The sequence below is a fragment of the Lepisma saccharinum genome, chromosome 15 (assembly GCF_977018435.1).
Source record: "Lepisma saccharinum chromosome 15, izLepSacc3.1, whole genome shotgun sequence".
Classification (NCBI taxonomy): Eukaryota; Metazoa; Arthropoda; class Insecta; order Zygentoma; family Lepismatidae; genus Lepisma; species Lepisma saccharinum.
Window position 1 is genome coordinate 61,289,835 of NC_139243.1, and position 27,942 is coordinate 61,317,776.

At 37.4% G+C, this 27,942-nt stretch overlaps 1 protein-coding gene across 1 annotated transcript in view; it reads left to right on the forward strand.

The window, feature by feature from the left end:
* Positions 1-11,210: 11,210 nt before the first annotated feature.
* Positions 11,211-27,942, forward strand: part of LOC145999282 (angiotensin-converting enzyme-like) — a 280,447-nt gene continuing 263,715 nt past the window's right edge. The window contains exon 1 of the mRNA XM_083136220.1: positions 11,211-11,486. Within this exon, the coding sequence (XP_082992346.1) occupies positions 11,280-11,486 (207 nt within the window). The 5' untranslated portion in view covers positions 11,211-11,279. The remainder of the gene's footprint in view (positions 11,487-27,942) is intronic.

Consider the following 27,942-nt stretch of genomic DNA (forward strand, 5'->3'; position numbering starts at 1 on the left):
AATCAACATATGACAAGAAACCGTGAACACAAGAGCATGAATTTTGTGGATTGTCGGATCTGTCCGAATATAGCATGAGATTGCTCCGTTCACCAAACAGGTACGGAATATAGGCTTATCCTGAAAAGAAATGTTGAGCAATTTTTACAGCAACTCAAGAATATTATATTTTAGTAATTCACAACCCTCCATTCCACCCTTTCTGTGCATTTTTTGCAATCCTTTTTGTTTGCACACGCAATATGCATTCGGAAAATGTGCATCATTGTTGTTTGAAAGTTTTTTACAGAATAATGTAAGGAACTGTAACTATTAATTATTAATTCCCATAAAAACCTTGTATATATTTCCGAATAAAATGCATGAGATTATTTTCAATGTTAATAATAATCTGTTCCAATTGTAAATCACGTTGCAATTACATCAACAGATAATCCTATAATTGAAAATCAACTTTTTACATATGGTTCTTTGAAGAAATTATTAACAATTTAGTGGTTATTCTTATTCCTTCACAACTCTCCAAATCATCAGTTTCTAACAATTGTTCAAGAGGTCGTAGTACAGAGGATTCCCTGCCATTCGCTACGAGACTCGGCGGCGAGCGGCCCGGCGTCAGAGCTTGTCTTTCCCGGTGAACGGGGTCCGCGACAGTCACACGCTACAGTCTGTTTTACCCTGCCTTCGCTCTCTTTCCCTTTCTGTTGACGTTGCAGACTGACGCCAGTATAATCGTCTCTTGGAAATTGTGTTGTGTCGTGTTGAAAATTGTGGCTTAACATGGCACACAAAAGTTTACATTACAACAAAGGATTTATCTTGTCGAGTGTTACTTCGGAAAGAGGAATTGCGGAGAAGTGCGATGACGTTTTGCAACGAAATTTTCTGGTGTTCCCGTTTCACATAGGACCACTATATTAAACCTCGCAAAAAGTTTAGAGTAACAGGGTCAGTTATGAATAAAAGTGGAAAGAAAAATGGGGAAATCTAATAAATAAAGTATACAAAGACAATCCGCACACCATCCCTGAGTTAAAAGAGAGTATTGTACGAGAAATCGGGAGAATTACAGTAGACGAACTTGCACGTGTAAATGCCAATTTCCTTCGGAGATGCAAGGAATGTGTTGCAGCAGAGGGACATCATTTTCAACACCTTCTGTAGCCAAGGTCAGTGCACAACATGAAAACTGTAATTTTAATACCAGACTTTAGCGACTGTCGCGGAAAGACACCGGGAAAGACAAGCGCTGATGCCGGGCCGCTTGCCGCCGAGTCTCGTAGCGAATGCTAGGGAATGCTCTGTAGTAGGTTTTCAACTGAACAAACTATGTTAAACTCGAGTGAATCTTCATTTTTATTTAATATGTAACATTCTCTTAGAAAACAATGCATATACATGGTAGGCGGAAAGGCATTGCATTAATGAAACTTCATTAATACAAGATACACCATAAATGATGAATCATGTAGGCTATGGCGTTTATTTTATAGTTTGTCAATTCTGACGAGTGCACATTTATTTTAACGATCATCTTGTTTTTGGTAAGGAATTTGTTCGTTCTTGTTCGCAGGGGTGCCCCCCCCCCCAAGGCCAACGGCACATCCCCCCAAAATTATATTATTCGCACATTCAAACCATATGGTAATCCCCACAAAGTCAAGCTCAGGACGATAATACGAGTATAATACGGTTCCTCTTTGAAAGAACCATCCCCCCCCCCCCCCGTTTTCTTGTGGTAAATATAATTTTTTCTTCTATGACGTGAAGTTAGAAATGCGGATTAGATATATTTTTGTTCCAAATGATGCACCTGCTTTAAATTAAGTCGTATACCAAAACTAAGCATTAAGTGATGTTATTAATGAATGTCGAGAATATCGCTTAGGTCTTGTAATGCAGCTATAGTATAAAAGTTCACATTCACCTCAGCAAAGAGCCAAAGAAACACAATATTGTAACATAATATTGCGAGCGAAGCGAGCAAGAAAATTCTTATATCCATCTATTTCCAGGCTTTGAAGAATATTAATTTAATGGGCTGTCAGTACTTTCTGAGGATCCCGAGATAATTAATTAGTATTTTCCAGCTTCTCTTTTGGCACGTTTGGAGTCTAAACGTCGCTAAATACAGTCCTCAAAATTTAATGTTCGAAATCTCTGCACTACATAAATTCCTTGACAACCTAAGATTTAACACTTTACCAAAAGCTTCCTATCTCCCCCTTTAAATTAAATACTCAATCCTACCACCATAATTTTCAAGCCAATTTTAAACTTACTGTTGATATTGAAGAGTGGATATTGCCTTCTCCAAAAACTTAATTCTCAGTCTCCACACAAGAATTTCCGCAACAGTCTAAGACAATAGTAATACCTAAGAATTGCATATCCCCTTCAATTTAATATACAATCCCCCTCTAACTAAATACCCGCCATAGTCTAAGACCTAAAGTTGGATACTGTCCCCCCCCCCCCCGGAACGTTTAATTGAGAATCCCCCATAACCCATGTGTAAAATAAGGCCTAATATTTTGGAGGTGGATATTTCTCCCACCCCCTCCCTTCGATTACATCCTTAAACACTATTTTCTTCATCTAATGGATTAAATATGGTGCATTTAAGGTGTAAAATGTTTACATATGTTTTGGAAAAATATATAAAAGTTGAATTTTATATTATTTGAAGGGAAAAAAATCCTTCCAAAAATTTCGTTGGTGCAGATGGCGCATTCTGCGCCATAATCCTCCCCTGTGGGCATCCGTGCTTGTTCTGGTGTAAATAGACAAAGTGCTGATGTACTCAGTCTAATATCACCAAATAACACAAACAAAATTAAATGTACATATTTCAAAAAGTTACTACATTCTTTAGTATATTATAGATATTTAAATTCGCTCAGAAATAAATTGCAACAAAAATTTAATAACAAAAGATTTTTGTATTAAACTCTTTAAACTACATTGCTTTATCCTGTTCATATTCAACCCAACGATACAATTACTTCATTGCCTATGAAATTTTATGGGGTCGAAAACATTTCTTCCCTCAGTTATTTCTTTCAATGGAATCAACACCTTCAATATTATAGAATGGAGTAAAGACACAACATGGATAAAGAAGTTAGTACATTTTAAACATGTTTTTTTAGTTAAAATTGAAAAATATTTCTTAATTCAACTCCTTACCTTTAGTATGGTTAAATTGATTGTGGAAGACTTCCAGCTATCATATTAACATGTATCATGAAGTAATCTGAAACACGTTCATCATTGAGTGAACAAAGTGACAGCATGTGTTCGCTACCAACACGTATGTTCACCCTCGGAGCGAGAGTCTGTCCTCTCACAGATCAAAGGTGTCAAATGCTGAATATGCTAATTTTCAGCCATTGTTAAGTGTGTTTCAATTACAAATGTTTTGCCAACTCGGTTACTAGTAACCATAAATGCCAGGCAACAATCTAATGGCAATCAATCTACTGTTACGTCACTCGTCTCTATGGCATTACGTTGTGGGTGCATGAATTGTTAAAGAGCATTCACGTAACAATAGAGTAAGACATTTTTCAATTTCTATTATTCGAGGAATCAAAAATATAGCAGGAGAACGGAAAACCCAGTTGTGATTTTTACGATACGAAATCATTATAGCCCTAAACTTACATAATAATCTACGTATGAAGTGAACTTGTATTAATAACATTTCTAAGAAATTGTATAAATTTGTACACCTCCTACGATTATAATGTTTACTGGATACATATCTGTAATTAAAATGCACTTAAATGAAGATTTGTATTTATGTTTTAAAATGGTTGTGTATATCTGCCTCTAAATACCTATTGCGTGTGATTTCTTGAAAAATGAAAAATGCCTATTTTGTGTGATTTCTTGTATCAAAATGATATCAGTTGCTTCAAGAGGCAAAATAACTAAATGTGTTCACCGTATAATGTCTGTCCATTGTGTTTAATTAATTCTATGGTACTCTTCGTAGCCAACTTGGATTATTTTTTTAAAAAAATCAGATGCGTATATTTATATAAATGTCTGGATATGTCCGTAAAAATAAGCGAGCATTACAGGCCGCAAATGTCGGCATCTCCACCAGCGCCGCCCGCCACGCTTCTCCCGATCTCTCGGCTGCAGATCGAAATGGACGCACGGTATATGTACAATATGTTTCAAAACTGCAACATTTTATTTGCTTGAGTTTCTTTTTCGGAAGACTTTCTTCTGAAGATAAAAGCCTATGTAATAAGTGTATTAGGCTTTGCTCATCTCGATCAATTCGTCTGTTCTGGAAAGTCGATATTTATTTATTTATTGAAATTTCCAGTACAGCAGATGCCATTTTAAACCGGTAAAACAGTACAGTAGTGTTAAAAAAGAACACACAAAACAAGATAAAATAAAATAAAATAAACAAAATATAAATATAAACAAGCCAAGACAGTACCAAGGTAAACAGAATATTTTCACAATGCATTACTTATGTACAATTTTTTTCTAAGTTGGTGATAAAAGACGAATATGAACTGAATATATCTACTACTTGGTTTGAGATGATGTTGAATTGTTTCTGTAGCCTATGGAATAATGATCGTTGTATAACAAATTAATAAAAACTTGAGACCTTAGTGGTTTCGTATCCCATTAAATTTCTATATCGGAGCCAGTCGACGCCATTTTATTACTAAGAAAGTACTAATGATTGAAATAACTAGTTTGGCAGATGGAAGGGATGTCAGAGAATGTTTTTAAAAAATGTACAGCAAATCAATATTCAACATTATGTGATCTATTATCTCATCATTCTCTGCTTATATTTTTATATTTATATTTCAGATAGTTTAGTTACAGACATTCACAATAATTTGTGTTATTGGCATCATAATCGAATTATGTACATATTAATTGAATGAAACGAATATGATTCCATTTCCGAAATTGGTGCTCATTCCATTTCTTTATCAAAATACGTGAAATAAAAAAATATTAATTTTATGTCTTCACAACTCTCCATTCTATCACTATTCTATGCGTTTTACGCTATGCTATTGATAGACATAAAGCTATATGCATTCAAAACGTACATCACTGTATCTTGTCAATACTTTGAAAAGTAAGAAAAAGATAATTAACAATTGTTAATTCGTTTAGAGGTATCTCTAATTGTACATCATGTTGGAATTGTAACCCGAAATATTGTTACCCCTTTAATAGACGATATTTGTTTTCAAGAGGCGATAATGAAGTATAACTTAGGAAATAATTTGTGACTCACTCAACTGTGTATAAGCACGAGTTAGTGCCTATGGAGACATAACTGAAAAGCACAACTTGTTATAGTTCCTTGAAGTAATAAGTAGATATTTGGTTATATTTATTGCTTCACAACACTCCAAGCTATCAGTTTCTAATAATTGTTCAAGAAGTCGTAATAGAAAGTTGTGAACTGAAAATGTTGCTGATTTTAACTAAATCATTATTTTTATTCACTTTGCAACATTATTTTTGGAAAGAAAAAAGAAAAAAATACATATTCCATCTACGTGGAAGACGGCTATAGCTTAACACACTGCAAACTCTATTAATGTAGGTTAAAATACAGGCTGGTTAATCATCGATGGCATTTCTTTTGTTTGTCATCATGTATTTTGTCACTTGTGTTGGGTACTCATTAATGTTAACAAGCGTTGGTAAAACTATCAAAGCCGGGAATCAGATTTCTTCAAATCTCCAGGAGAAAGTACTTACGGAATTGAGTTTGTGTGTAATTTCGGAAGTTCGTAGAAGTGTTTTCTCGCATTTTTCAATGTATTTGTATTTTCATGTATTTTTCTATAATAATGCCCGTCCGATGCACGAAAGCTGTTACTTGCATTCCATCCATGTACTTGAACCGGATGTTGCGAGCATCTGATGACGTAATCCCCCGGTAAGTGTTTCCAAACACACAGTTTTTTCACTATATTGCCCAACCTAAAGCAACCTAACCTAACCTTACCGTGATGGTGCGTGGGGCTATCGTGAATGGTTTTTGGGGCTATGCGTGAATGGTTTTTGGAGCTATGCGGGAATGGTTTTGGGGGCTATTCGTAGATGGTCATACTATCCCGAATGGTTTTTGGGGCTATGCGTGAATGATTGTTTGGGGCTATGCGGGAATGGTTTTCGGTGCTATGCGGGAATGCGGAATTTTTCTGTTCAGAAGGTTGAAACACTGCTTTGCCGTTTGAAACACAATGCTAGCCAAGATTTGCCCGCCATTTTGCCTGTTCAGGAAGCGAGAAAAGACCGAACAATAATTACTCGATATGTCGACAATAGATACTAATTTCGTTAAAAAAAGAAACGAAATCCCTTGTTAAACAATCTTTCCCAATGCGGAATAAGTAAGTACGAATGTAAACAATTACAGAATAAACGAGTTACCCAAGCGTTTTGGTTTCCGGTAAGGAATTTGTTCTTACTCTGACGGGTACAAATAGACGAACTACTGATGTACTCACTAATATCAACAAATAACACCAAGAAAATATTAATGTTGTTTTCGTTAGTATTAAGGATGATCGGGAAAAATACAAAACCTGCAAATTCTAGTAGGTATTTGTTAGACAAGTACAGACAGACTCACTTGAAAGGATACTTCGTACACTACTCCTCAACGTAGTCTCCTCCCTGTTTCAGGCATTTATCACAGCGCTTCAAGAGGTTCATGATGCCTGTCTCATAAAACTCAGGGTCCTGTTGTTGGAGTGTAAACCTTACTTCGTGCTGCACATCATCCGAGTGAAACCGGCATCATTGCTGCGCCTTCGAACATATCTTTGCTCCTTTGAAGCAACATCTGATAGAACGCCAGTTTCACTCGCGTGATGTGCAGCACGAAGTAAGGATCGCACTCCGACAACAGGACCCTGAGTTCTATGAGGCAGACGTCATGAACCTCGTGGAGCGCTGGGATAAATGCCTGAACCGAGGAGAGACTATGTTGAACAGTACTGAGGAGACAAGTCTCTGTATTCTTTTTCTTCCGATCATCCTTCGTACATGACAGCTATTTAAATTCACTCGCAGATTGAAAGAAAATTTATATAACATGTTTGGTAACAAAACATTTTAAACTATAAATATGCATTGCTTTGTCCTGTTCACGTTAAACCGAACGATACAATTATTCAATTACCAGTGGAATTTAATGAGCGAAAACATTTTTGTCAGTTAATTCATTCAGTGGAAAGAGCACATTCAAAGTTATTAAATTTAAAACATGTTTTAGTAGAAAATTGAAAGAATATTTTTCTCATGTCAGCTCTATAAAGAATTTAATCCATCTTACCTTAGTATGGCTAAATTGAATGTAGAAGACATGGGTATAGGTGTGGTATGTCTCCACATTTAATCACGGCAGTATGTCTCCACATTTTTTCTTGATACATCATTGTGAACCACGTTGGGTTAGGTTAGGTTAGGTTAGGTTAGCTGAGGTTAGTTTAGGTTACGTTAGGTAAAGAAAACATACACACCTTTTTTGTGTTTCCTTTACCTAACCCAACCTAACCTAACCTAACGTGGTTAACAAGAAAGTAAAGTGAAGAAAAGATACACAAATAATGAACTTGAAACATGCAAACAAATCGCACCTATATTCTTCCAATATGGAGACATACTACACAAATGTGGAGGCATTCTTCCAATGTGGAGACATGCTACACCTGTACCGAAGACATGTATCTACCATATTAACACGCATGATGAAATAAGCTGAAACAGACGCCCAATCGTGGTCCAACGTGTGTTCTCTTCTCACACGCATGATCACCATAAGAGTGATATCATATCTGATCAACGATCAATGGTGGCAAATGCTGAATATATACCCACTTAATAGACATTTTAAATGATGTTTACATCACAAATATGTTGCAGCTAGGATACCAATAACTATCAGGCAACAATGTAATAACAACAAACCTACAGTATCGTCACTCGTCTCTATGGCATAATATTGTGGGTGCATGAATTGTTGAGGGGCTTTCACGTAACAATATAGATTCTTAGAAGAATCGTTCATAAGGATCCTGTTAATCATCCAACAAAGAACTGTTTTTCTAGTTACACAATAAACACTTGACTAACTTCTTAAAATACCTATTTACTTGTAAATCTCGTACGTAATCTGTTCGAGAAGGTTCAACTAATCCACTGTTGCCAAGTTCCGTACTCTATTCCCGTGCTAGTCCGGGGTCTCCGAGATACTTATATACGGGCCTCACACCAGCTTCCGTGACGTCACAAGATTAGTCAATTATAATCCATTTACAACATTTAAGAAAGTGTATTATAAGAGTATAATATTTATTTGTCTGACTGAATCGTCCTTTCTCATTCGCTCAGAACGTTGCTATCACATCAAGAGCATTTCAAATGTCATGTGACTTTAGAAAATACGTAAATAATATTGATAAAAGTAAAATTAAATCTTTACCCTTCTGCATAATGTACATTTATTTTCCAAATTACCAAGGGGAAAAAGGCGATAGAGATAAAATTGTATCCTACAATTGAAACTTCCTCTACGTTCCTAATCGTTAATATATAATTGCTATTGAATTGCTGTGGAATAAACACGATTCAAGTTATGCATGCGAGATAATTTTGTAAACGTTTACGTACAGAAGGTTGAGGAAGGAGCTTGTAAGATTGGAATTTCGTATTAAATAAACTTTTCAACTTTGGAAACTAAATTCCTGTATGTAATTTGAATAAATTTTTAATGTTCTAGAAATCCGGTAAATATTTTCCTGCATAAGCTTGACTGGTTTGGTTGTAGGTTTCATTTTTTTTAAATCAGTTTTCGTATTAAAATTTTTACATCAAGCAAAGAGAGAAAGCGTACACATACTAAAGCAACAGACATACTGGCCTAATCTATTCGAAATACGTGGATGCTAAGAACACTAAACGTAAATGATCCAAGAGCAATTCAATCCTATGAAAAGGGATTTACGATCACACGGAAAATGAGAATGTTAATGCAAGCAAGAAGCAGCTTACTTTAATTAGGAAGTGAAAAGCAAAAAGAAGGAGAACGCAATACAAAAATCTTATGTTCTATCAGGAGAATATTGTTTGAAGAATTTCGTATTCTAAAATCCTTATATCTCTTTTCGGAAGACAAGCTGGATATAGTAAAAATCAAGAGACAAGTTCTTCTTTCCGGATACGGGCGTGTGCTTCAATCATCCCTAACAACAACAATTTACTTGTAATTGTACCTAGACATGTATGGAAATCGTACCAAGTATACTTCGCTGACATATAAGTTGATAATTATATTTTCCTCTTGTTCTTGTGATATTTAGAACAGGTTGAGATAAAATTTCGCTCTCCTTAATTTACATAGAGCATAAATTTAAATAAAGCAAATAGGTTACATGAAGTCACAATGACTGATTGTGCAAGTGTACGAAACGAATCGATATTCTTTCAATACTTGTAAATTTTCACTTTAGCAACTTGTCTACAGATTCTCGTACTACATTTCCAATCACCTTAAATGCTGGTAACGCAAGTACACATTTTTTTTATAGTTCACTAACTACAAGCAATAATCATAAAGATTTGTGCCTGTCTTTGACAGAAATAATAGACAAAGGGAAAATATAACATCCATTACTGGGTACAAAGGTACAAAATTATCCACAATGTATTTGTGAAATAAGTTACTAAAATTGAACGAAGTCGTAAAATTATATTAATGTACATTATATTTCTTCTCACGTGATGTTGTATATCATCAAGATCATAAATCTTGTGAGCCGTAACATAGCTTGAAGAAGTAAGTGGTTTATCTTTTACTGTGGCTAGAATAAAAGTAGAAAGTAAAGAAGATGTTTAAGACGTGACTTTTGAACTTTGAACTACACAATTTCAGACAACGTATGAGCAATAATACGGACATATATAACTATCAACATTTTTCGTGTTAAATAAAGGAATATATTTAGTAGTTACAAGTTCGGCATCCGTGTAATTAATATTACCATACACAAATTCTTAAATGTCGTACTTCGCATTGGCTGAACACACTATTTTTTAATAACATGTTATTAAATGTTGTATTACATAGAAAGGCATACATTTACTTGCAACTGATCAGGACATAACTATGCTTAGTTTGCGATAATAAATATTATTCTTACTCTGAAATAAATACATTTACATGAATACTTTTTCGAACAACTCGCTCATTCAAATGCATCTATTTCCCCAAAACACACGACTAATCATTTGACGTCATCAGTCCTTTTAACATCACAGGTTACGAAGTATACACATCTCGGAGGCCCGCCTAGTAGATCTGTTTTCCGAAGTATCACATTTGTGAATGCAACATAACTGTTTCATCCGTATACTATTCAAATATAAAAATGTTTTAAACAGTTGTAAAAAACATATAGACATGTGTTTTATACGTAGTCCACAGATACCCATTACGATATGCTTTTTGTTAACTGAGTACACATTTTAGGCCACTGAACAGATTTCTTAAATGGCACACAAATTGAATAAAAGTAACAGACATTTCAGGAACGAATAAACCACAATTAAATGTAAAGTATCAAAATGTATTTTAAATAAGTTTAAAAAAAATATGTTTGAGACACTCTGTTGAATTATTTAAAAACATTTGTAGCAAGCAAAGTCTCGTGATTTTAAAAGTTTAAAACAAATTGCATTAAATATTCCAGTATTTCCACTGTAATTTACATGCACTCTTTGTTACTTTTGGCTGCTTAGCTGGGCGGAAACAGGTTAAACCGCTCTAGGCGACATCTGTACTCTCTGGAATGAACAAACAAGACAATGGCATCCACATCAATGGAATCGAGAGAAACGAATGGATAAGCAGTCTTGTAAACATGTTTTACAAGTTTGCTTGCAAGCTTCGGGGCAAACCATGACAATTTTTACTCATGCTACTATGTAGGCCGAGGTTTCACTCTTACAACGCCCTGTCGAGTAGCAATTCCAACGCAATAAATAAGCGATCGAAGGAAGCAATCAACATGAAACATTGAACCTTCCTCTTTTATTTGTTTAAAAAACAAGCTGCACTGTATCCACAGCACTTAATCTGTTCATGAACCTGTTTCGAATAGTTGACAATCGCCTCGCGTTATCTCTGGCACGTGCGATCTGTCGGAATAACCGGGCAGGTACGATAAATGATGCCAGACGTTAACTAGCGCCACGACGGAACAGTCATGCGTTCTCGCGGTGTGATCGCGTTGATCGCGTTAGTGTTTTTCGCCGAGTGCTTAGTGGGCGAACAGAATGTATCTGGCAACGATGCCGAAAAGCAGAAGATTCTCGAGAATATCAACGAAAGGTATGCAAGCGAATGCAATAAGAAAACGATAGCAAGATGGAATTACCTCACCAACCCTACAGACGTGACAGAGAAAGAATGGGTACGTTAGCTTTTATGTTATTTGTCCTTTACTTAAAGTTACATGTTTGAAGAAATTAGTGACAGTGCTGAATAGGGTCGCGGTGGGCTATAGCCCCCAGAAAAGCAGTTGTGCCCTCTTCCTTGGTCACCTAGTTTGTCGGAAAACATTTTGAATAGATATGGCAGATTAGTCGGTAATCATCGACCATGGTGTCAAAATACGAACCTACCACGAGCAGTTATTGTATATATTTTGAGAATGCGTACAGCTGACGTATAAATAATGAACACAGGACGTCTGCAAGTTGTGCCTTCAACTTCTTGCCAATGCGGGGAAGCTTTGCAATCAATTAACTATTTATTTATTCAATCCCATTTACGGCAACACCATCGCGAATCTTTACATAAAAACTTGCAACGCGCAAAAATCCCGTTTCCGATATCCATATAAACACTTATTTCTGAACCTAAAACTACAATTATGTGGATATTGTGTCAGCAGCGCCGACTTGTCAAAATTATTGGGGGAGGGGCCTCTGATCACTGAAATAAATGAATGAATGACTCACTCCCTCCCTTTTTAAAAATAAAAATTACGTCCTCGTATAGCAGTTTTTAAGCAGCTATTATATTCCTCATGCAAATGAAATGTAACATGAAAAAGTTTAGAAAATGTTTCAAAGTCTCTTATGTCTTTTGTGTCTGCTCATTTGCTTTTTTTAGATAACAATTAACATTTTTATTGAAAAGTATGTATTTACATGAAGAAGCCAACATAACAGTTTTATGCCGGTCTCAGTAGCCGAGCGTGTTGGGTGGTCGACTCAACTCGCTTTGATCCGCAGGTCACGGGTTCGAGTCCCGGCGAGGGCATGGGTGTGTTTTAATGTCCGCAACAGACCTGTAAATAAAGCACATGTGACGGGTGCAAATAACCTTAGTGTTGACGTACTCATAAAATAACGAATATTTACAATATTTAACAGTTTTATTTAATTACCTATATACATAAATGCTAACACAAATAGCAGGAAAATAGTTTTTCTTTATTGTTCTTGCTGCAATATTTTACTTTTTAAATTTAATTTTGCAATAATAAAAAAACACTTAGCATATACACTAAGATATAAAGTGATATACGTAACAAAAACATATGAACATGATTTCAAAATAAAGCATAAGTTGCTGTACGCACTAGCAATAATGCCTTTGATCATAGCCGTTCCCGCTTTCGCAATACAGACTTTTCATAAGCTTTCCTTCCGTACTTTACTGCAAGCCAGTGTTCAATAAATTCAAAGACTAGAATAGCTCTCCCCTTATTCTTTGGACTAGAGGAAGAGATTTTGAGGATAGTAACCAAATATCGTACATATCAATATTGCCTGAAAGTCGTGTTTACGAGCTCAAATTGTTCAGAATTCACTAAACAACATACTGGTATAATTGTCATAACACCTCGTTTTTCTAAAACTTTTTTTTAGTAAAAATGTTAACAATACTCATAATTATATACTTAGTATATAGTAATAAGACATGTGTTTTGCTGTCTCCGGTCATAGCCCCCTCCCCCCCCCAAAGTTGAAGATTTAGCGGTGGTCTCAACCCCCCAAAAGTTGATAATCTAGAACATTTCAAATGTATATTTAAAGTTAAGTTCATGTGGCACAATTCAGAGTAAACTTTACAAGAGAAGCAAAATAATACATTACATCATCTTAATCAAAATTATTTGGAGGGGCTCTGCCCCCACATGGTTAACATTTAGAAGGCTCGAGCCCCCCCCCCCCAAGCCCCATGGAGTCGGCGCGTATGTATTGTGTAGTTTTGCCCGAAACATAACTTCACAATATAAATACGCGTATGTTCATAACCTCCAGAATAAACGATACAAAAATAATCCACAAAAACTCACTATATCATGAGAACAGAAAGGTATTAATTCTGAAAAAGTGACAATGGAGAATACATTTTCTTGAGGAAAGTGAAATAGCAAGATCAAAGACAATAAATCCAGCACTCGGCAACTTTGGCTAGAAATCGCTAAAAGGCGGTGTGAGCCAATAAAAGAAGACTCGATTGGTAAACGCTGAATTTGTTCCCGGTCCCGGCTGGAGTTTATCATAACCAATAGCATACACGGCGTGTGAATGCACAGGCTTTCACAGTATATAGAGGTCATTGAGACAAACAACTTTAGTCAATAACGTTTATCTCTTGGTTGCCTTGTTTCAAGGCACATAGCCCTCGAAAATGGAATTTTATCATGAACAGGCTTAAAAAGGCGGCGCAAGGTTACAATTACCACTAGTGGGTTGATTTGGACTTGGTATATATAATACTCTGATAGATATTCATTTATCTGAAGGGCCGGCCGCAAAGGCGTGCACACGGGGGCAAGGGGGCACTTGCCCCCCCTAATCATAGATGTCCGCAGATTTTTTTTCACGGAGGGACAAGCAAGGCATTTTTCCATGGGGCATATTACGCCAATAATAGTGTGCACCCTAAAAAAACACAACTTGAATTTAAAATTATCGCATTAATGTAAATTGCCATGACCGAATTCAAATTATACTTGTGAAATATATACTTTTAAGTTGAAATTCGATTTCTAAGCTGAGGTGTGGCCATCCTTGCCCCCTTCCAGAAGTCTATTTCCCTACATTATTACACTTTCACCTAGAAATTTAGTGTGGAGGAATTTTATCCCCGTTGTTAAACGATATTATACTCCTATTGCCCCCTTCCCAACCTTGGATCAATTCTAGAGGGCCAATCATTGGGTTAAAATAAAGCAAGTCTAGTAGAATCTAAGAGTACCAGGACAAAAAGGTACTCAAGATTGAATTTGTTTTCATGTCTATCTTGCATTATTTCTTCCAGATGGCCAAGAGCACCTTGCAGGGGGGCACATATGGGCAATGCCCAATCCTCCATATCAAGTTTTATACAAATAAAAATACATTTTGTAAAATTTTCTTGCTCGCTTCGCTCGGAATGTCTGCTTTTCTTACAGTCTTGTCAAGTTAAGAGCCGTAGCTAGGGGGCGGCGGGAGTTGGCCCTGGGCGCCGAAATGATGTAAAAGAGTGCCATAGCGGCCCATGAAGTTTTTTGTGCCATATTAAATCAATATTGTTTTTAATTTGCCAAATTTTTTATCTACAAATGTTCTTGCAGGCTTCGCTCGCAATTTTATTGTTTTCTGTTATGCATTGTAAATTACCAGAAAGAGAAGTTATAAATAGTTTTGTCTTAAGTGCTTGAACACAATTGTTTGGAGGAAAAGGACATCACATTCCACAGACAATTTATTTATTATATTATTATATGACAGGTTGTGTCATAATAGAGTAAACAATTGTAAGATATACAGGGTGTGTCATAATATAGTAAACAATTTAAAGAATTAATTTCGACTAAACTATATATAATACAGTGATATTTGTGATATATCAATCAGTAACGCTTCCAATTTCTATTAATATCTACAAATGTTCAATGTGGCTTCCACCAGTTATGCGATACATCGAACTTCTAGTTCTTGCCACACTTTTCCCAATAACTCCTCGTCCACCAAAATAAGGGAATTTCTTACTCTCTCGTTTAGCTGTTGCACATTCTGTGGCACACGTGGTATATAGACTTTCTCTTTCACAAAGCCCTAAATGCCGAAGTCTAGGGGTGTAAGGTCTGTGGACCTGTGATAGTCACCATTTTGTTTAACACTACGCCAACGCCACAATGACCGTGTTTACAAAAGTCTTGCACATGAAAACAAAACTTGAAGATTTCAACAATCCTCATTTTTGTATTTCAGTTGTTTTTTTTAACAATAAACCTGGTAAGTTTTTAACCCAATTACGATACACACTGTAGATCGTCCAGTTCTGAATTTATTGCTAATTGCAAAGTAACGAAATAACATTATAACTCTTCATGTACTTTGTGATAACGGAGTTGGAGTAACGTGTTACTTAACTCTGGTATCACAAATCATAGACCAAACTGATCACCCGCACGCAAGAGCAAGGAAAATAGATGTTGTACAGCATGTTTTCATAACAGGATTTGTGTGTAATGTTGGTAAATATGTAGCGTATTGCAGTACACGAATTGTCTTACGAAGAGTAATTGATTACGTTTTATTTACTTCGCATTTCTGCCACTTTTTGGCTAATCACGAAGCAGCGGCAGCACCAAGATTAATCATCTAGGGGCGCTGAGAGGGCACGGAAATAAAATTATGGGGCGCGATGTTGAAAATAAAGAATACATGAAATATTCATGCATGCATTAGTTACTACTTAAATACCAATCAACTATTAGGCTTCTATGAGAAATAAGCCAATCAGACGCAACTATACCCGTGACTTGCTTCATTTTTATTTGCTTTGGCCATAACATCCACATGTTTCGTAATGTGAAATGAAGAAAGTTTGCTCAAGACAGGCAGGCCAATGATATATTGTATCTTATAAGAGAAGAACCAATTCTCAACAACAATGCTGACGAAAGAAAGATAACAGCTGTTCTTGTTAGTAGAGCCTGCCGTCAATAAGAAAATAAATGTGGTTTATATTGATTGTTGTGTACATTAATAGCGGCCTCACTTCAATAATATTTTACTCTTAATGGTGATTGGTTTATTTTTCGTCGCCCTTCTTCCGAGTTTGGCTAATCGCGACTCTACGCGCAATATGGCAACATTATTACATTGCAAGAGATAATAGTGTATTAGGTTGAAAATAGGTTTTTAAGAACGGGTGCTCAAGGTGGTGCGGGAGAAAAGTAAGGGGTGTTTAAGCCGCCCCTATCGCGAAGATGAGGTTGAATAGTGATCGTAATAATCCACAAATAGGCCTAATGGAAATACATTAATACAAAGAACTTCCAAATCCCGGACACTAGCTATCATGTTCCAGACAGGAACTCGACAATAAGGAATGCAGTGTCAGATATTACCTAAGCTTTAGTGGGTCACCAAAGGCGTAAACAGGTGTAACCTAGGAAGAAGTTGCAGGTGACTGACTCGGGATTGCTTAGTAAAATCCATCGCAATAAATATCTAGAACTATGGAGGTCATTAGGCAGTTTTGAGCCATCAGTAAGAGGGTGCAGGATTACGATCACGAAGTCTAGTAGAAGGAGAGTGATGTCTGAGCACTCAAACTAGCACCGCAAATGGACACCTCGTTTGTTAACCAGTCCGTAGTTCGACACCTCGAAGAAGCACTTCCATACAGTGAGAGACAGGTATTTCCTTTTACCATGCTGATCCAGTCTTAGAGAGTATGAAATCCAAGCGTTGTGTTTGCCATTCAGCGTGTATGTGTTAGAGTCAGATAATTTCATAACAACCCCAGCTGACCGCGCGAGTCCAGTTAATGAGCCTCCCAACAGTCCAGAGCGCGAGCAACAGGGGTAGCCATAGGTGCTGGGTTGAGATGACGTAAGCTGCTCGGTTGTTGATTGGTGGTTTCTGGAGCTATGACTCGCTCCAAAGCTGCCAATGCATAACAGCCACGGATGTTACGAAAGTAATCTCACTCTACCTCTTGCACGTCATCATTGAGCTCCCTATGAGCAGCGAGTATGCCATCATCGAGGATGAGTGATGATTGAGCTACGCCACCCAGATTCGACACCAGTTCCTTTAGGAACGTTACGATATGATGAAATTGACTCACAAGGAACACCAATGTCCAGGCCGTGATTCGAACCCCGGGACCATTGGGGTCGTAGCGCGCTGTGCTAACCCCTCCGCCGCGACTCTTACGAAGATATCACATCGAATTGGAAAGCGACACATGTCGTCTGAGAATCAACCAATGAAGAACCACGACGACGTAACCCGCCGCAGAAGCATTTGATTGGTCGCTCTTCAAGTGTCAGGCGACATGTCACTTGTCGCATCGATGTGAAAGCTTCCTTTGCATCCGTTTGCCTCATGCTGCCTCGAGGCGCTAGCATATTGAGTACTCCACACATAATCTTCTCCAACTAAAGTTCTGCTTTGGAATCCTGATCCTAGAGACCTTTCATCAAATTCATCTCTCTATTTTGTTATTTGGCGTCGCTTTTTCTACTACTTTTGACTAATCCAAGCGTTGAAGATAATTTAATTTGGTTCATTTTTGGCTAATCGCGAAGAAGATGATGAGTGATGATGTCATGAATGATGATATGATGAATCTGATGAAGGGACTCTCACAAAGAACACACATGACCAAGTCTGTATTCCAACCCGAGAGACCTGCGTCGCAGTGCGTTGTGCTAACCACTGCACCGCGAAGGTCAGCGATGAAGATGAGTGATGAGATAAAATTGATGAAGGGACACTCACAAGGAACACCCATTCCCAGGCAATCATCCATCATACCTTTCAAATATTTCACTTAAACCGTTATTTACAGTATAGAATGCAGCTGTAAAATTTGGTAATGGATTTGTCAATATTATGTTTGAACTTTTCTTAAATAATCTCCATGAGTAAATGGGTTACAGTGATTGAAAAACAATCTGCAACTTTATATTCCCCGTGGTAGAGTCAGATTGTTTCCATAGTAATCCCGGCCATTCTGTGTTTGTCGCTTGGGAGTGAGTCATAACTCCAGATGCGACCAATAAACTCGTGAGTTGATGACGTCATCTCAGCGCACAACCTATCTCTAACCTTCTACGCTGTTGATAGGCTGGATAGCTGGATAGACTCTCGCGGTCAGCTGAATATGCTCCCTAACTAATCACACTATATCAGATTGTTTCTAGGCGCACTTAACTATTTTCCACCAGGTAATTCCCACCTATATATTTTCTGACATTTTCAATTGATCAGATCAATTGTCAATTATCTATATTGGTTGTTTCTTGTAGTTGAAGATAGAGGGCATTGTTTGATACAAAGGTCAACTCACTCATTTGTTTAAAAAGAGCAGATAACATATTTTACTGATCTCAAATGCATTAATTAGAAACAATGCGATAATCGAGATAAGGTTATGACAGATACGTTAACTAACTTGAAAATACTTTGGCCTATTTACCCTCACAAAGTACTCACAAAGTACTTTTAATGTCAAAAAGAATGAAACCTAACTAACCTAACCTAACCTAACTAAACTACACGAAGTTGTAGAACAGAGCCTACTATGCTAATGAAGTCGTACTAAAGCTGGTTTTACGGTTACTTGGGCCTATTCTTTAACATGGCTTTAGAATCCCCCCTTAAGTGGAATAAAAGTGGCACTAACTACCAAAAATAACCGAGTTATGAAAATGTTACTTTAGAGCGATTGTATTCTTTCCGTCTTTGCCGATTATAGCTCTTATCCAATCTTACGGCGGGCGCTCTACATGTTGGTAAAGGAAGTAGGGAAGCGACCAATCCAGCGCATTAAGAAACGTAGCATCCTGTAGAACAAGGTGCGTGTAGTAGTACTTCCTCCCGCCACTTCGTACCGCTGTTGCCTGGTTGGTCTGCGCATATTCCCCGCTCCCCACTTCCCTTGCCAGCATGTAGAGCGCTAGCCGTAAGATTAGACATGGGGCTATAGTACCCGATAATTGATTGACTGATATGGTTTTATCTTACTGAGCTTTACGAGAACTTTTGATTAATCGCAAAGATGAGGATGAGTGATGATATGATGAAATTGATGAAGGGACAATCACAAAGAACACCCATGCCCAGGCCGGGACTCGAACCCTGAATTCCTAGCGTCGCAGCGCACTCTGCTAACCACTCCGCCACGGAGGATGGGCTGATAATTGAGATCTACTTTCCTCGTCGTTCTCTAATTTAATACAAACAATTCAATTTAATTGGAGTTTAATGGATTAAGCAGATCAATACTAAAATAATGCCCGTAAATGCCTACAATTAAACTAATGATGAAAACATAGTACTTTATTTGCAGAAAATGTGTTAAATAACTAAGTAATTCTCATTATACTTTTACTGCTTACACAAAATATATGCTCTTTAAATATAGTATATAATGCGTGTAAACTGCGTAAATATTTTAAATTCTGTAATATTTTCTTTCCTTCATTCAACTAATGAAAAATATTAAACAGCTAGTGACATCTAGACTTAACATTGTTAACTAGGTTTCAGAGAAATGTTCAGATTCTACGCCGAAATAGTACAGCTAAGGGCACTAGAAATACCGATATATTTCGATATATCAATCTATTATCATTATCGATAACTCAATATTTGGTTATGTCGTTTTGCATCTGTGAATAGGTTTTTGCCACTGGTCAGTTAGGTTAATATTTTAATGCCGATAAATTAATGATTATGTTTGATTATGATTAGTACAATGGAGCTTATCGCTGTTAGGCAGTAAACTGAGTTCCAACTTTGATTTGGGGCGTTGATTTGGTGACCTAATGAAATAGTGGCGGTGCCAATAGCGGACACTTGGACCTACGCCCTCCCCTTGAACCTTCCACCCCCCCCCCCCCGAGCAAACAAGAGGAACTACATAGATACATAAATGTTATTTTAACACAAATATGCATCTTGTATGGTATTTAGTGATATATACAGGGTGTATCATACGTAATAGCGCAAACTGACACAGTTGAAAGTACACGGTAATAGAAACAAAAAAGTCTGAGTAAACGTGGGTCCGCAAACGAGCCGTTTTCGAGATAATTGCGAATGTGTGGTTACAAGCCGCCACTGACTTCACTGTTTGTAAACCTCGTCCTAGTTGGTAAAATGCTAATAAGAAAAGTCATTGAAGATCTCATTGCTTTAATTGAACATTCTACTTACTTTAACGAACGTTAGTATGTTACATGTTACAATTACTGTACACTCGTACCTGTTAAAGCAGGTGTTCAAATTGTCGTTCTTGCATCTGGATGCAATACTGTACGCAATTCCGCATTGAGTTTCGAATTCTTTCGAACACCCCCGGTTCAATTCGGAATTGGTTACAAGCATGTACAATTCTCTGTATTGATTGTATCCATCATCTTTGATTGCAACGCCACCTCTTGGAAATGTCCTGTTTTGTAAACAAAGAGCAAACCTCGGAACGTGCAAGGAGTAAAGCACTCGGTGTTTACAAAATGCAATCAGTGACGGCTTCTAACCACACATTCGCACACGTTATTAGCATTTTACCAACTAGGACGACGTTTACAAACAGTGAAGTCAGTGGCTGCTTGTAACCACACATTCGAAATTATCTCGAAAACGGCTCGTTTGTAGGTCCATGTTTACTGAGACTTTTTTGCTTCTATTATCGTATACTTTCAACTGTGTCAGTTGGCGCTATTACTTATGATACACCCTGTATATTTGATTTCAATTGTTAATCGGAGTTGCTTTTCTTCCACTTCTGGGCAATCGCGACGATGAGGATGCGTGATGATATGATAAAATTAATGAAGGAACACTCACAAACAGCACCCTACATAGGCTGGGATTTTAACCTTGGATCTTCGGCCGGACCGGAGTAGTTAGGACATCAGGGTCCCGGGTTCGAATCCTGGCCTGGGCATTGGTGTTTGTGAGTGTCCATTCATCAATATCATCACTCATCTTCGCAAATTAGCCAAAAGTGGCACAAGAAGCGAAGTAAAATAAAGCAAATCAATCAATCTAACCTTGGATCCCTGAAGTCGAAGAGCGCTATGCTAACCACTACGCCACGGAGGCCAGCTAGTGTTAATTGTTCCTGCTCCCTGATTATTCTGACATCGTCACTTTAACAAAAAAAAATCATTTTTCTCAATATAAATTGATTTTATAACTGTAAAGTCAGGAAGTAAATTGGACCAATGTGAAAACAAAAGTGTACTGACAATATAGAGATGTCACTGAGTCGTTATTGTTTCTTAACACCATTGTACCTTTTCTATTCAAACACACAACTCATCAGCTTGATTTCATTTGTTTTAATTAATTTAATAACAATAACAGTTAGTTATAATGTGCTGTTGTGTAAAAAATATTTGCTAATCCCAATAAATGTTTGAAATCTGTCACTCCATAACTTGAACCGGTCTTAGTTTTATTGATGTCGAGCTTGAAACTTGCAGACGCATTGTATTACTCCAACAAGGTTCGTGAATAGAGAACAAAAAAATAGCACTGCGTAACAAAAAAAAAAGGTATACCAAAACGTGCCAATCCACAATTGAATAGAAAGGAAATGAGATCCATTTCCCCATAGGCTAAATGGGTCTCAGAACTTTCATGTTTTCCCGGTAGATAGCTCTATTTTACCAAGGTCAAACAAATCTGCGGTTACAGGTTAGTAGTTCTTCCTTACAAGGCTTAACAGAAGGTTAAATGTTGTTCAGTTTGTCCTTCAGATAGCATATTCCTGGTTCTTTTGGAAGAATAGCTTTGGCAAATGTTTTAATTGGCTAATAGGTGGGCATACAGTTCAAATTGAAATACTTAACAGATAAAAAGGTTCTTTATCGTCCAGAGCCCATTTACGCTTGCTCATTTTCTTTCCTGCACCGGAATTGAATTTATTTAAAATTCCTGGACCTTTAACAATCAAAGTAAGGATCTGGCCACTATGCATCTCCATCGGGTATTGAACTCGTAACCCCTTGATTACAAGGCGACGATATAATTACAACACCAGGAGGCCCTGCTGTGGTTAAAATAAAAATATAAAATGCAATGTTAACTTGGAAGAAAACGCCACACTAATGATTATTTTGCCGCGACGACACCTATTTTACAGTATACCCCTGCATCGTTCTTCACTAGACACCATGTCCGGGTCTTATCGAGAGTGCTAACCACTCCGCCAAGGAGGTCGGTAAAAACATTATGAGTGGAGGTGGAATGATGAGTTTGGAAGAAACACAATTAGCATAAAAATGCCCATTAATAACATTTTTTTTAGTGTATTTAAAGACAGAAAGTGTTTTTTTTTCGTTACGCAACTAAGCTCCAAAATGTTTTGATTAACTTTACTTTATAAAATGACCTCTCACCTGTCGCCGAAGTTGTATCAGAGTTAGTAGATGTCGTCTTTATGCAAAGATAGGCTATACCTGCCGCAAAATTAGTTTGGTATTGAGAGCTGAAGGAACACGCGTCACGGTGTTGCCATATCATGCGGTACAGTACGCACTGCAGCCCTCTGACGCTGTGTCGAGGAAAACGTGTTATGAAAAGGAACAACAATGATGAAATGTGTTATTGTTTTTCGAGGAAAATGGAATAACAATGATGACAACAATGATGAATGTGTTATTGTTTTTTTCTATTCATTTCTATCTCCCTTACAACATGAACGAATTAATGAAACGAGCATTGTTTACAGGTTACCTTTTCAATCCATTCTGTATATACACTTTCAATAATCATTTCTTTCCGAAGTCGCCGTTAAAGTCTGCCCGTCTTTCAATTATACCGCAACTGAAGTGCACAAAGTCCAGTTGGTGGGGCGTCTGACTTTCACGCGTGAGACCCGCGGTGGTTTGTGGAACTTTTTCAAATATCCCGAGCGGCTCCGGGGTCGACTCAGCCCAAGTGAGTACCTGGGGCAAACCTGTGGTAAAGGCGGTTGGTGAACCACATCACCTCCATAATATGGCCTAGGTCGAGAATGTGTGGAGATTTACCTCCACATCCCCATATGCCTCCATACTTTACTTTATTTTGCGTCCATTATTTTTTTTTGTATGAGAATCCAAGATATTTTATGACTGTCCCACCTTGAAAAAATGCCGAATCTTTCAACGAAACGCGCAGTTTCCCAACAGTGGGATGATCTTTCCTCCTATAATAAGAGTAAATATGGCGACGAATAGCATCTTGCTGAAAGGTATCTAAATTTGTCACGCGTTTACTGATATTCCTCTTCTTTCCTGGGGTTTCCAGTTTTGAAGCCTCGCATTCATTTATTTATTTATTTCTACCATATTATATTTTCTTTCCCTGTGGTTGTTCTTAGACACGCCGACAGCAGCAGCAGTCCTGTCCAGAACTTTATTTACAGAAATGATTGGACCCCCATTGTTTTTCTCTTGCTCAAATTATTTGCGCTCAGAACAAACCATCTCCCGCGTTTGGCCTTTGAGAGAAATTCCTTTTTCTTTTATGCATGGCCTCTTTGGTACATTGTCATCTCGAGTATTGCCTCCCGTGCTTGACATTCTTCACACAAGCACACGACACACTCAAGCAGAACACAGAAAATTATGTACAAAAAATAACACACTAAAACAACACGCTATATACAACAAAGAATACTCTAAATTCAATAAACACTAAACAAACGGACTGGTTAAAATATCACAGTAACGCAACGCAACAAACAAACAACACGTCCTCTCCCAACAACATGAAATCTGATCGCAGGAAGAATCGCCCGATAAGCGGCAACACCGAGAAAAACGTTTTCTGTTGCTAGGTAACCAGGGCCTGGGTGAAGCACTGCAAAGATTTTGATTGGTTCGCATGCCAGCAACCCACCCTCCCGCAGTGACGTAGACCCGATTTCAACACGTGGTTCGCAAGTGTCAATACCAAACTAATTTTGCGGCAGGTTTAATCGGGAATGGACATACAGTTTAAAGTGGGATCCGATTCACTGCGCATTGTGCCTCCACCGGATATCGAACCCGGGACCTCTTGATTACAATATGATGTCATATCGTATCACACTACAAGATTTGAATGTGCAAATAATAGTAAATGTTAACTTTCTCAGCCGATACACTCAGGAGAGGTTCACCCAGATATTCTTCCTCAATACGCCACTGGACAGAACGAGATTATGCACAGTGGGTGTAGGAGGAACGGATATGTGTGTGTATAAAGTCACACTTCAACGTTTCTGAACAAACATCCTTGTTTAAAACGTTTGTTTTAAGAAAATATTGTGCATAGACTAATCGCGACTGAACCTACAGTTTACCGTTGAATTTGACCAACTGTGCACGGTGCCTCTACCAGGGATCGAACCCAAAACCCCTCGAATACAAGGCAAAGGTGTAACAACTACGTCATCGGGAAGGCTCTCTTGTTCAAAGTGGATTCGGTTTCCTGTTGGGAGTTCCCTTCGTTCAGGAAGCTATCTATATTGAGTGACACTTAACGTATGTCGAAACTGAGGGTGTGACATGCACTCAGGGATAACAATACTTAGTTTCAAAGTTGTTTTGTTGTCAAACTATAACAGAGTCAGGGTGACATTGCATTGACAGATGAACATATCACACTGCCCTCTGTGGCAACACTGCACGTTACGACGCCAGGAGTCCCGGGTTTGAACCCCGTCCTGGGCATTCATGTTCGTTGTGAGTTTCGGTTCATCAACTTCATCACGTGCCTATCCATCCTTATCTTCGCGATTCGCCAAAAGGGGCAGAAAAGCTACGTAAAATAAATCAAACCATTCAATTGCCGTATCACTTAAATATTTCCGATGCTGCTTTTAAAACTTTCCTTGCCTACATAAAGCATGTTGTTGGCCACAATTAAATTAATATACGAGGGGTGATTAAAAAGTATGTTGAGATCCATGGGACAAATTTAAGTAAATCAAACTTGTTTTTCTTCAATTTACTGATTTAATTAACATGCCCCATTCTTATTATGGCCTACGGATACAAGCTCTGAAGCAGAATCTCGAGAAATCATCCACAGTTTCCACAAAATTATTTGATGGTTGCCAGTTTTTGCCTAGAGATTGAGGCATATCTTCGAAACGCGTAACTATCCAGGTTTTTAACCCAGAAGCGAAATACCTGTTTTTTTAGTAATTTCATTTTTGTCATTGTCAGTAGTGCAAGAAATGATGAGGTTAGAAATATATTTTCGCAAGATGATGGGAGTAAAATCCAGAATGTAAGAGAATGAGTAGTGGGGTTTGTGGTATTATAAACCCAAGAAAGTATGAACCCCCCTCAAGCAGAATTGTCTACACTTAAACCTAGCTCAACATGCCCATATGAGCTTTTTGCTCAAGTGTGGAACCCTGTCTAATCCAAGATTTTTGTAAAAATGCCCTCATGGATTCCATGAGAAAGTATGACCCCCCTCAGATTGATGTGCCTATACTTACAAAAGGCACTTCTGTGAGATTGTTGTCCATAATTCTGTCAAAAATATGCCCCTCTTGATATTTTTTTACCCACACATAAAAGTAGGCCAAACGTATTAATACGCACATACACACCCACACCCCCACACATACTGATCTTGATCTTGACATGACCTTGACCTTGACCTTGATTTTGACTATTTTTTCGATTATTTTTTTGATTATTTTTTCGATTATTTTTTCGATTATTTTTTCGATTATTTTTTCGATTATTTTTTCGATTATTTTTTCGATTATTTTGACCTTGACCTTGACCTTGATCTTGACCTTGAGATGACCTTGACCTTGATCTTGATCACACCCACCCACATACACACCCACACCCACCCACATACACACCCACATACACACCCACATACACACACACACACACACACATACACACACACACACACACACACACACACACACACACACATGCACTAGGTATACACACTAGGTATACAAAGCACAGTGTTGAACCCAACTGATATTTTTATCCAGTATAGAGTTTTGAATTGAATCCCAGGAAATTGTATATAATAAACAACAACAAAAAATCCATAGCCATACACACACACACATGCACTAGGTATACACACTAGGTATACAAAGCACAGTGTTGAACCCAACTGATATTTTTATCCAGTATAGAGTTTTGAATTGAATCCCAGGAAATTGTATATAATAAACAACAACAAAAAATCCATAGCCATACACACACACACATGCACTAGGTATACACACTAGGTATACAAAGCACAGTGTTGAACCCAACTGATATTTTTATCCAGTATAGAGTTTTGAATTGAATCCCAGGAAATTGTATATAATAAACAACAACAAAAAATCCATAGCCATACACACACACACATGCACTAGGTATACACACTAGGTATACAAAGCACAGTGTTGAACCCAACTGATATTTTTATCCAGTATAGAGTTTTGAATTGAATCCCAGGAAATTGTATATAATAAACAACAACAAAAAATCCATAGCCATACACACACACACATGCACTAGGTATACACACTAGGTATACAAAGCACAGTGTTGAACCCAACTGATATTTTTATCCAGTATAGAGTTTTGAATTGAATCCCAGGAAATTGTATATAATAAACAACAACAAAAATGCCGAATCAAAAATATTGTAATCAATGCAATAAGAATATATCCAGCCCCAATTGGGCCAAGCACCAAAAGATTTGTAACCCAGACAAATGCAGAGCTCCCACAAAAATTTGCCCCAAATGCCATAGAAAATATAACATGCAATACTTCACATATACACATAAAGATACTTGTTCTGTACAGTCATCAACATTGCCCCCACAAGCATCTACATCTGGTCTCAAAAGGAAGCATGAAGCACCTGTTAATGCTGGACCTGCAAAGCAGCCACGCTATGAACCCATCCATAGCAGTTTTAATGCCCAACTTAGGGATTATCGGTTTGTATCAGAGCCAAGATGTGGTATTGAGAATTTCTTGAACAGTATAAATCCTGATCTGCAGGCAATTCTAAATGCACAAAATGGCTCTTATAAGCTCTCCCTCAAATTATTTACACAATATAAGAAACCAAATAGCACAAAATTTACACAGCCCCACATAACAGAAACTATACCTGTATATTCAAATACAAATTTAGACAGAATAATAAGCAGTTTGATGGATCAATTGAACATTAAACACTCTGAATTTGCTGCAAAAGAGTCTGGATGGAGCCTATGCGGCTCTCCACACAGGCTCTATGTTAATATTTCTGAATTCTGCCCATTACAAGGATCTACATATCTGCCATTACCTGACAATATTAAAAACAGAAGAGCCGTGGTTAATATAGAAAATACCGACCTGAAATGCTTTTTGTGGTGTATATTAGCTGCTTTGTATCCAGTTTCAAGGCATCCTGAGAGAATAAATTATTACAAACAACATGAACATATTTTTGACGATGCAATGGAGGGTTTAGAATATCCAATGTCTGTTCAGAATATTGATAAATTTGAAAAAAGAGCCAGGGATATGAACGGCAAACAATTATCTATTAATGTATTTATTTGCTCCACTGGCAATTGCTTGATAGAACCTCTCAGAATCAGTACAATTGATGATGAATCTGCTATTCCAATTGATTTGCTCTTAATTGAAGAGGATGGCACAAATCATTACACTCTGATACATAATCTTCAAGCTTTAGTGAGAACACAACTTGACAAATCCAATACAATATTCAAGTTGTGCAGAAGATGCTTAGCTGTATTTGATGGTAGAAAAACGGTGAAGAGGGTTCCTGAAGAGAATGCAGAAATTGCTAAGAACAAATTAATTGAGCATCTGAAATATTGTGGCAACCATAAACCTGTTCATATGGTGATGCCAATGC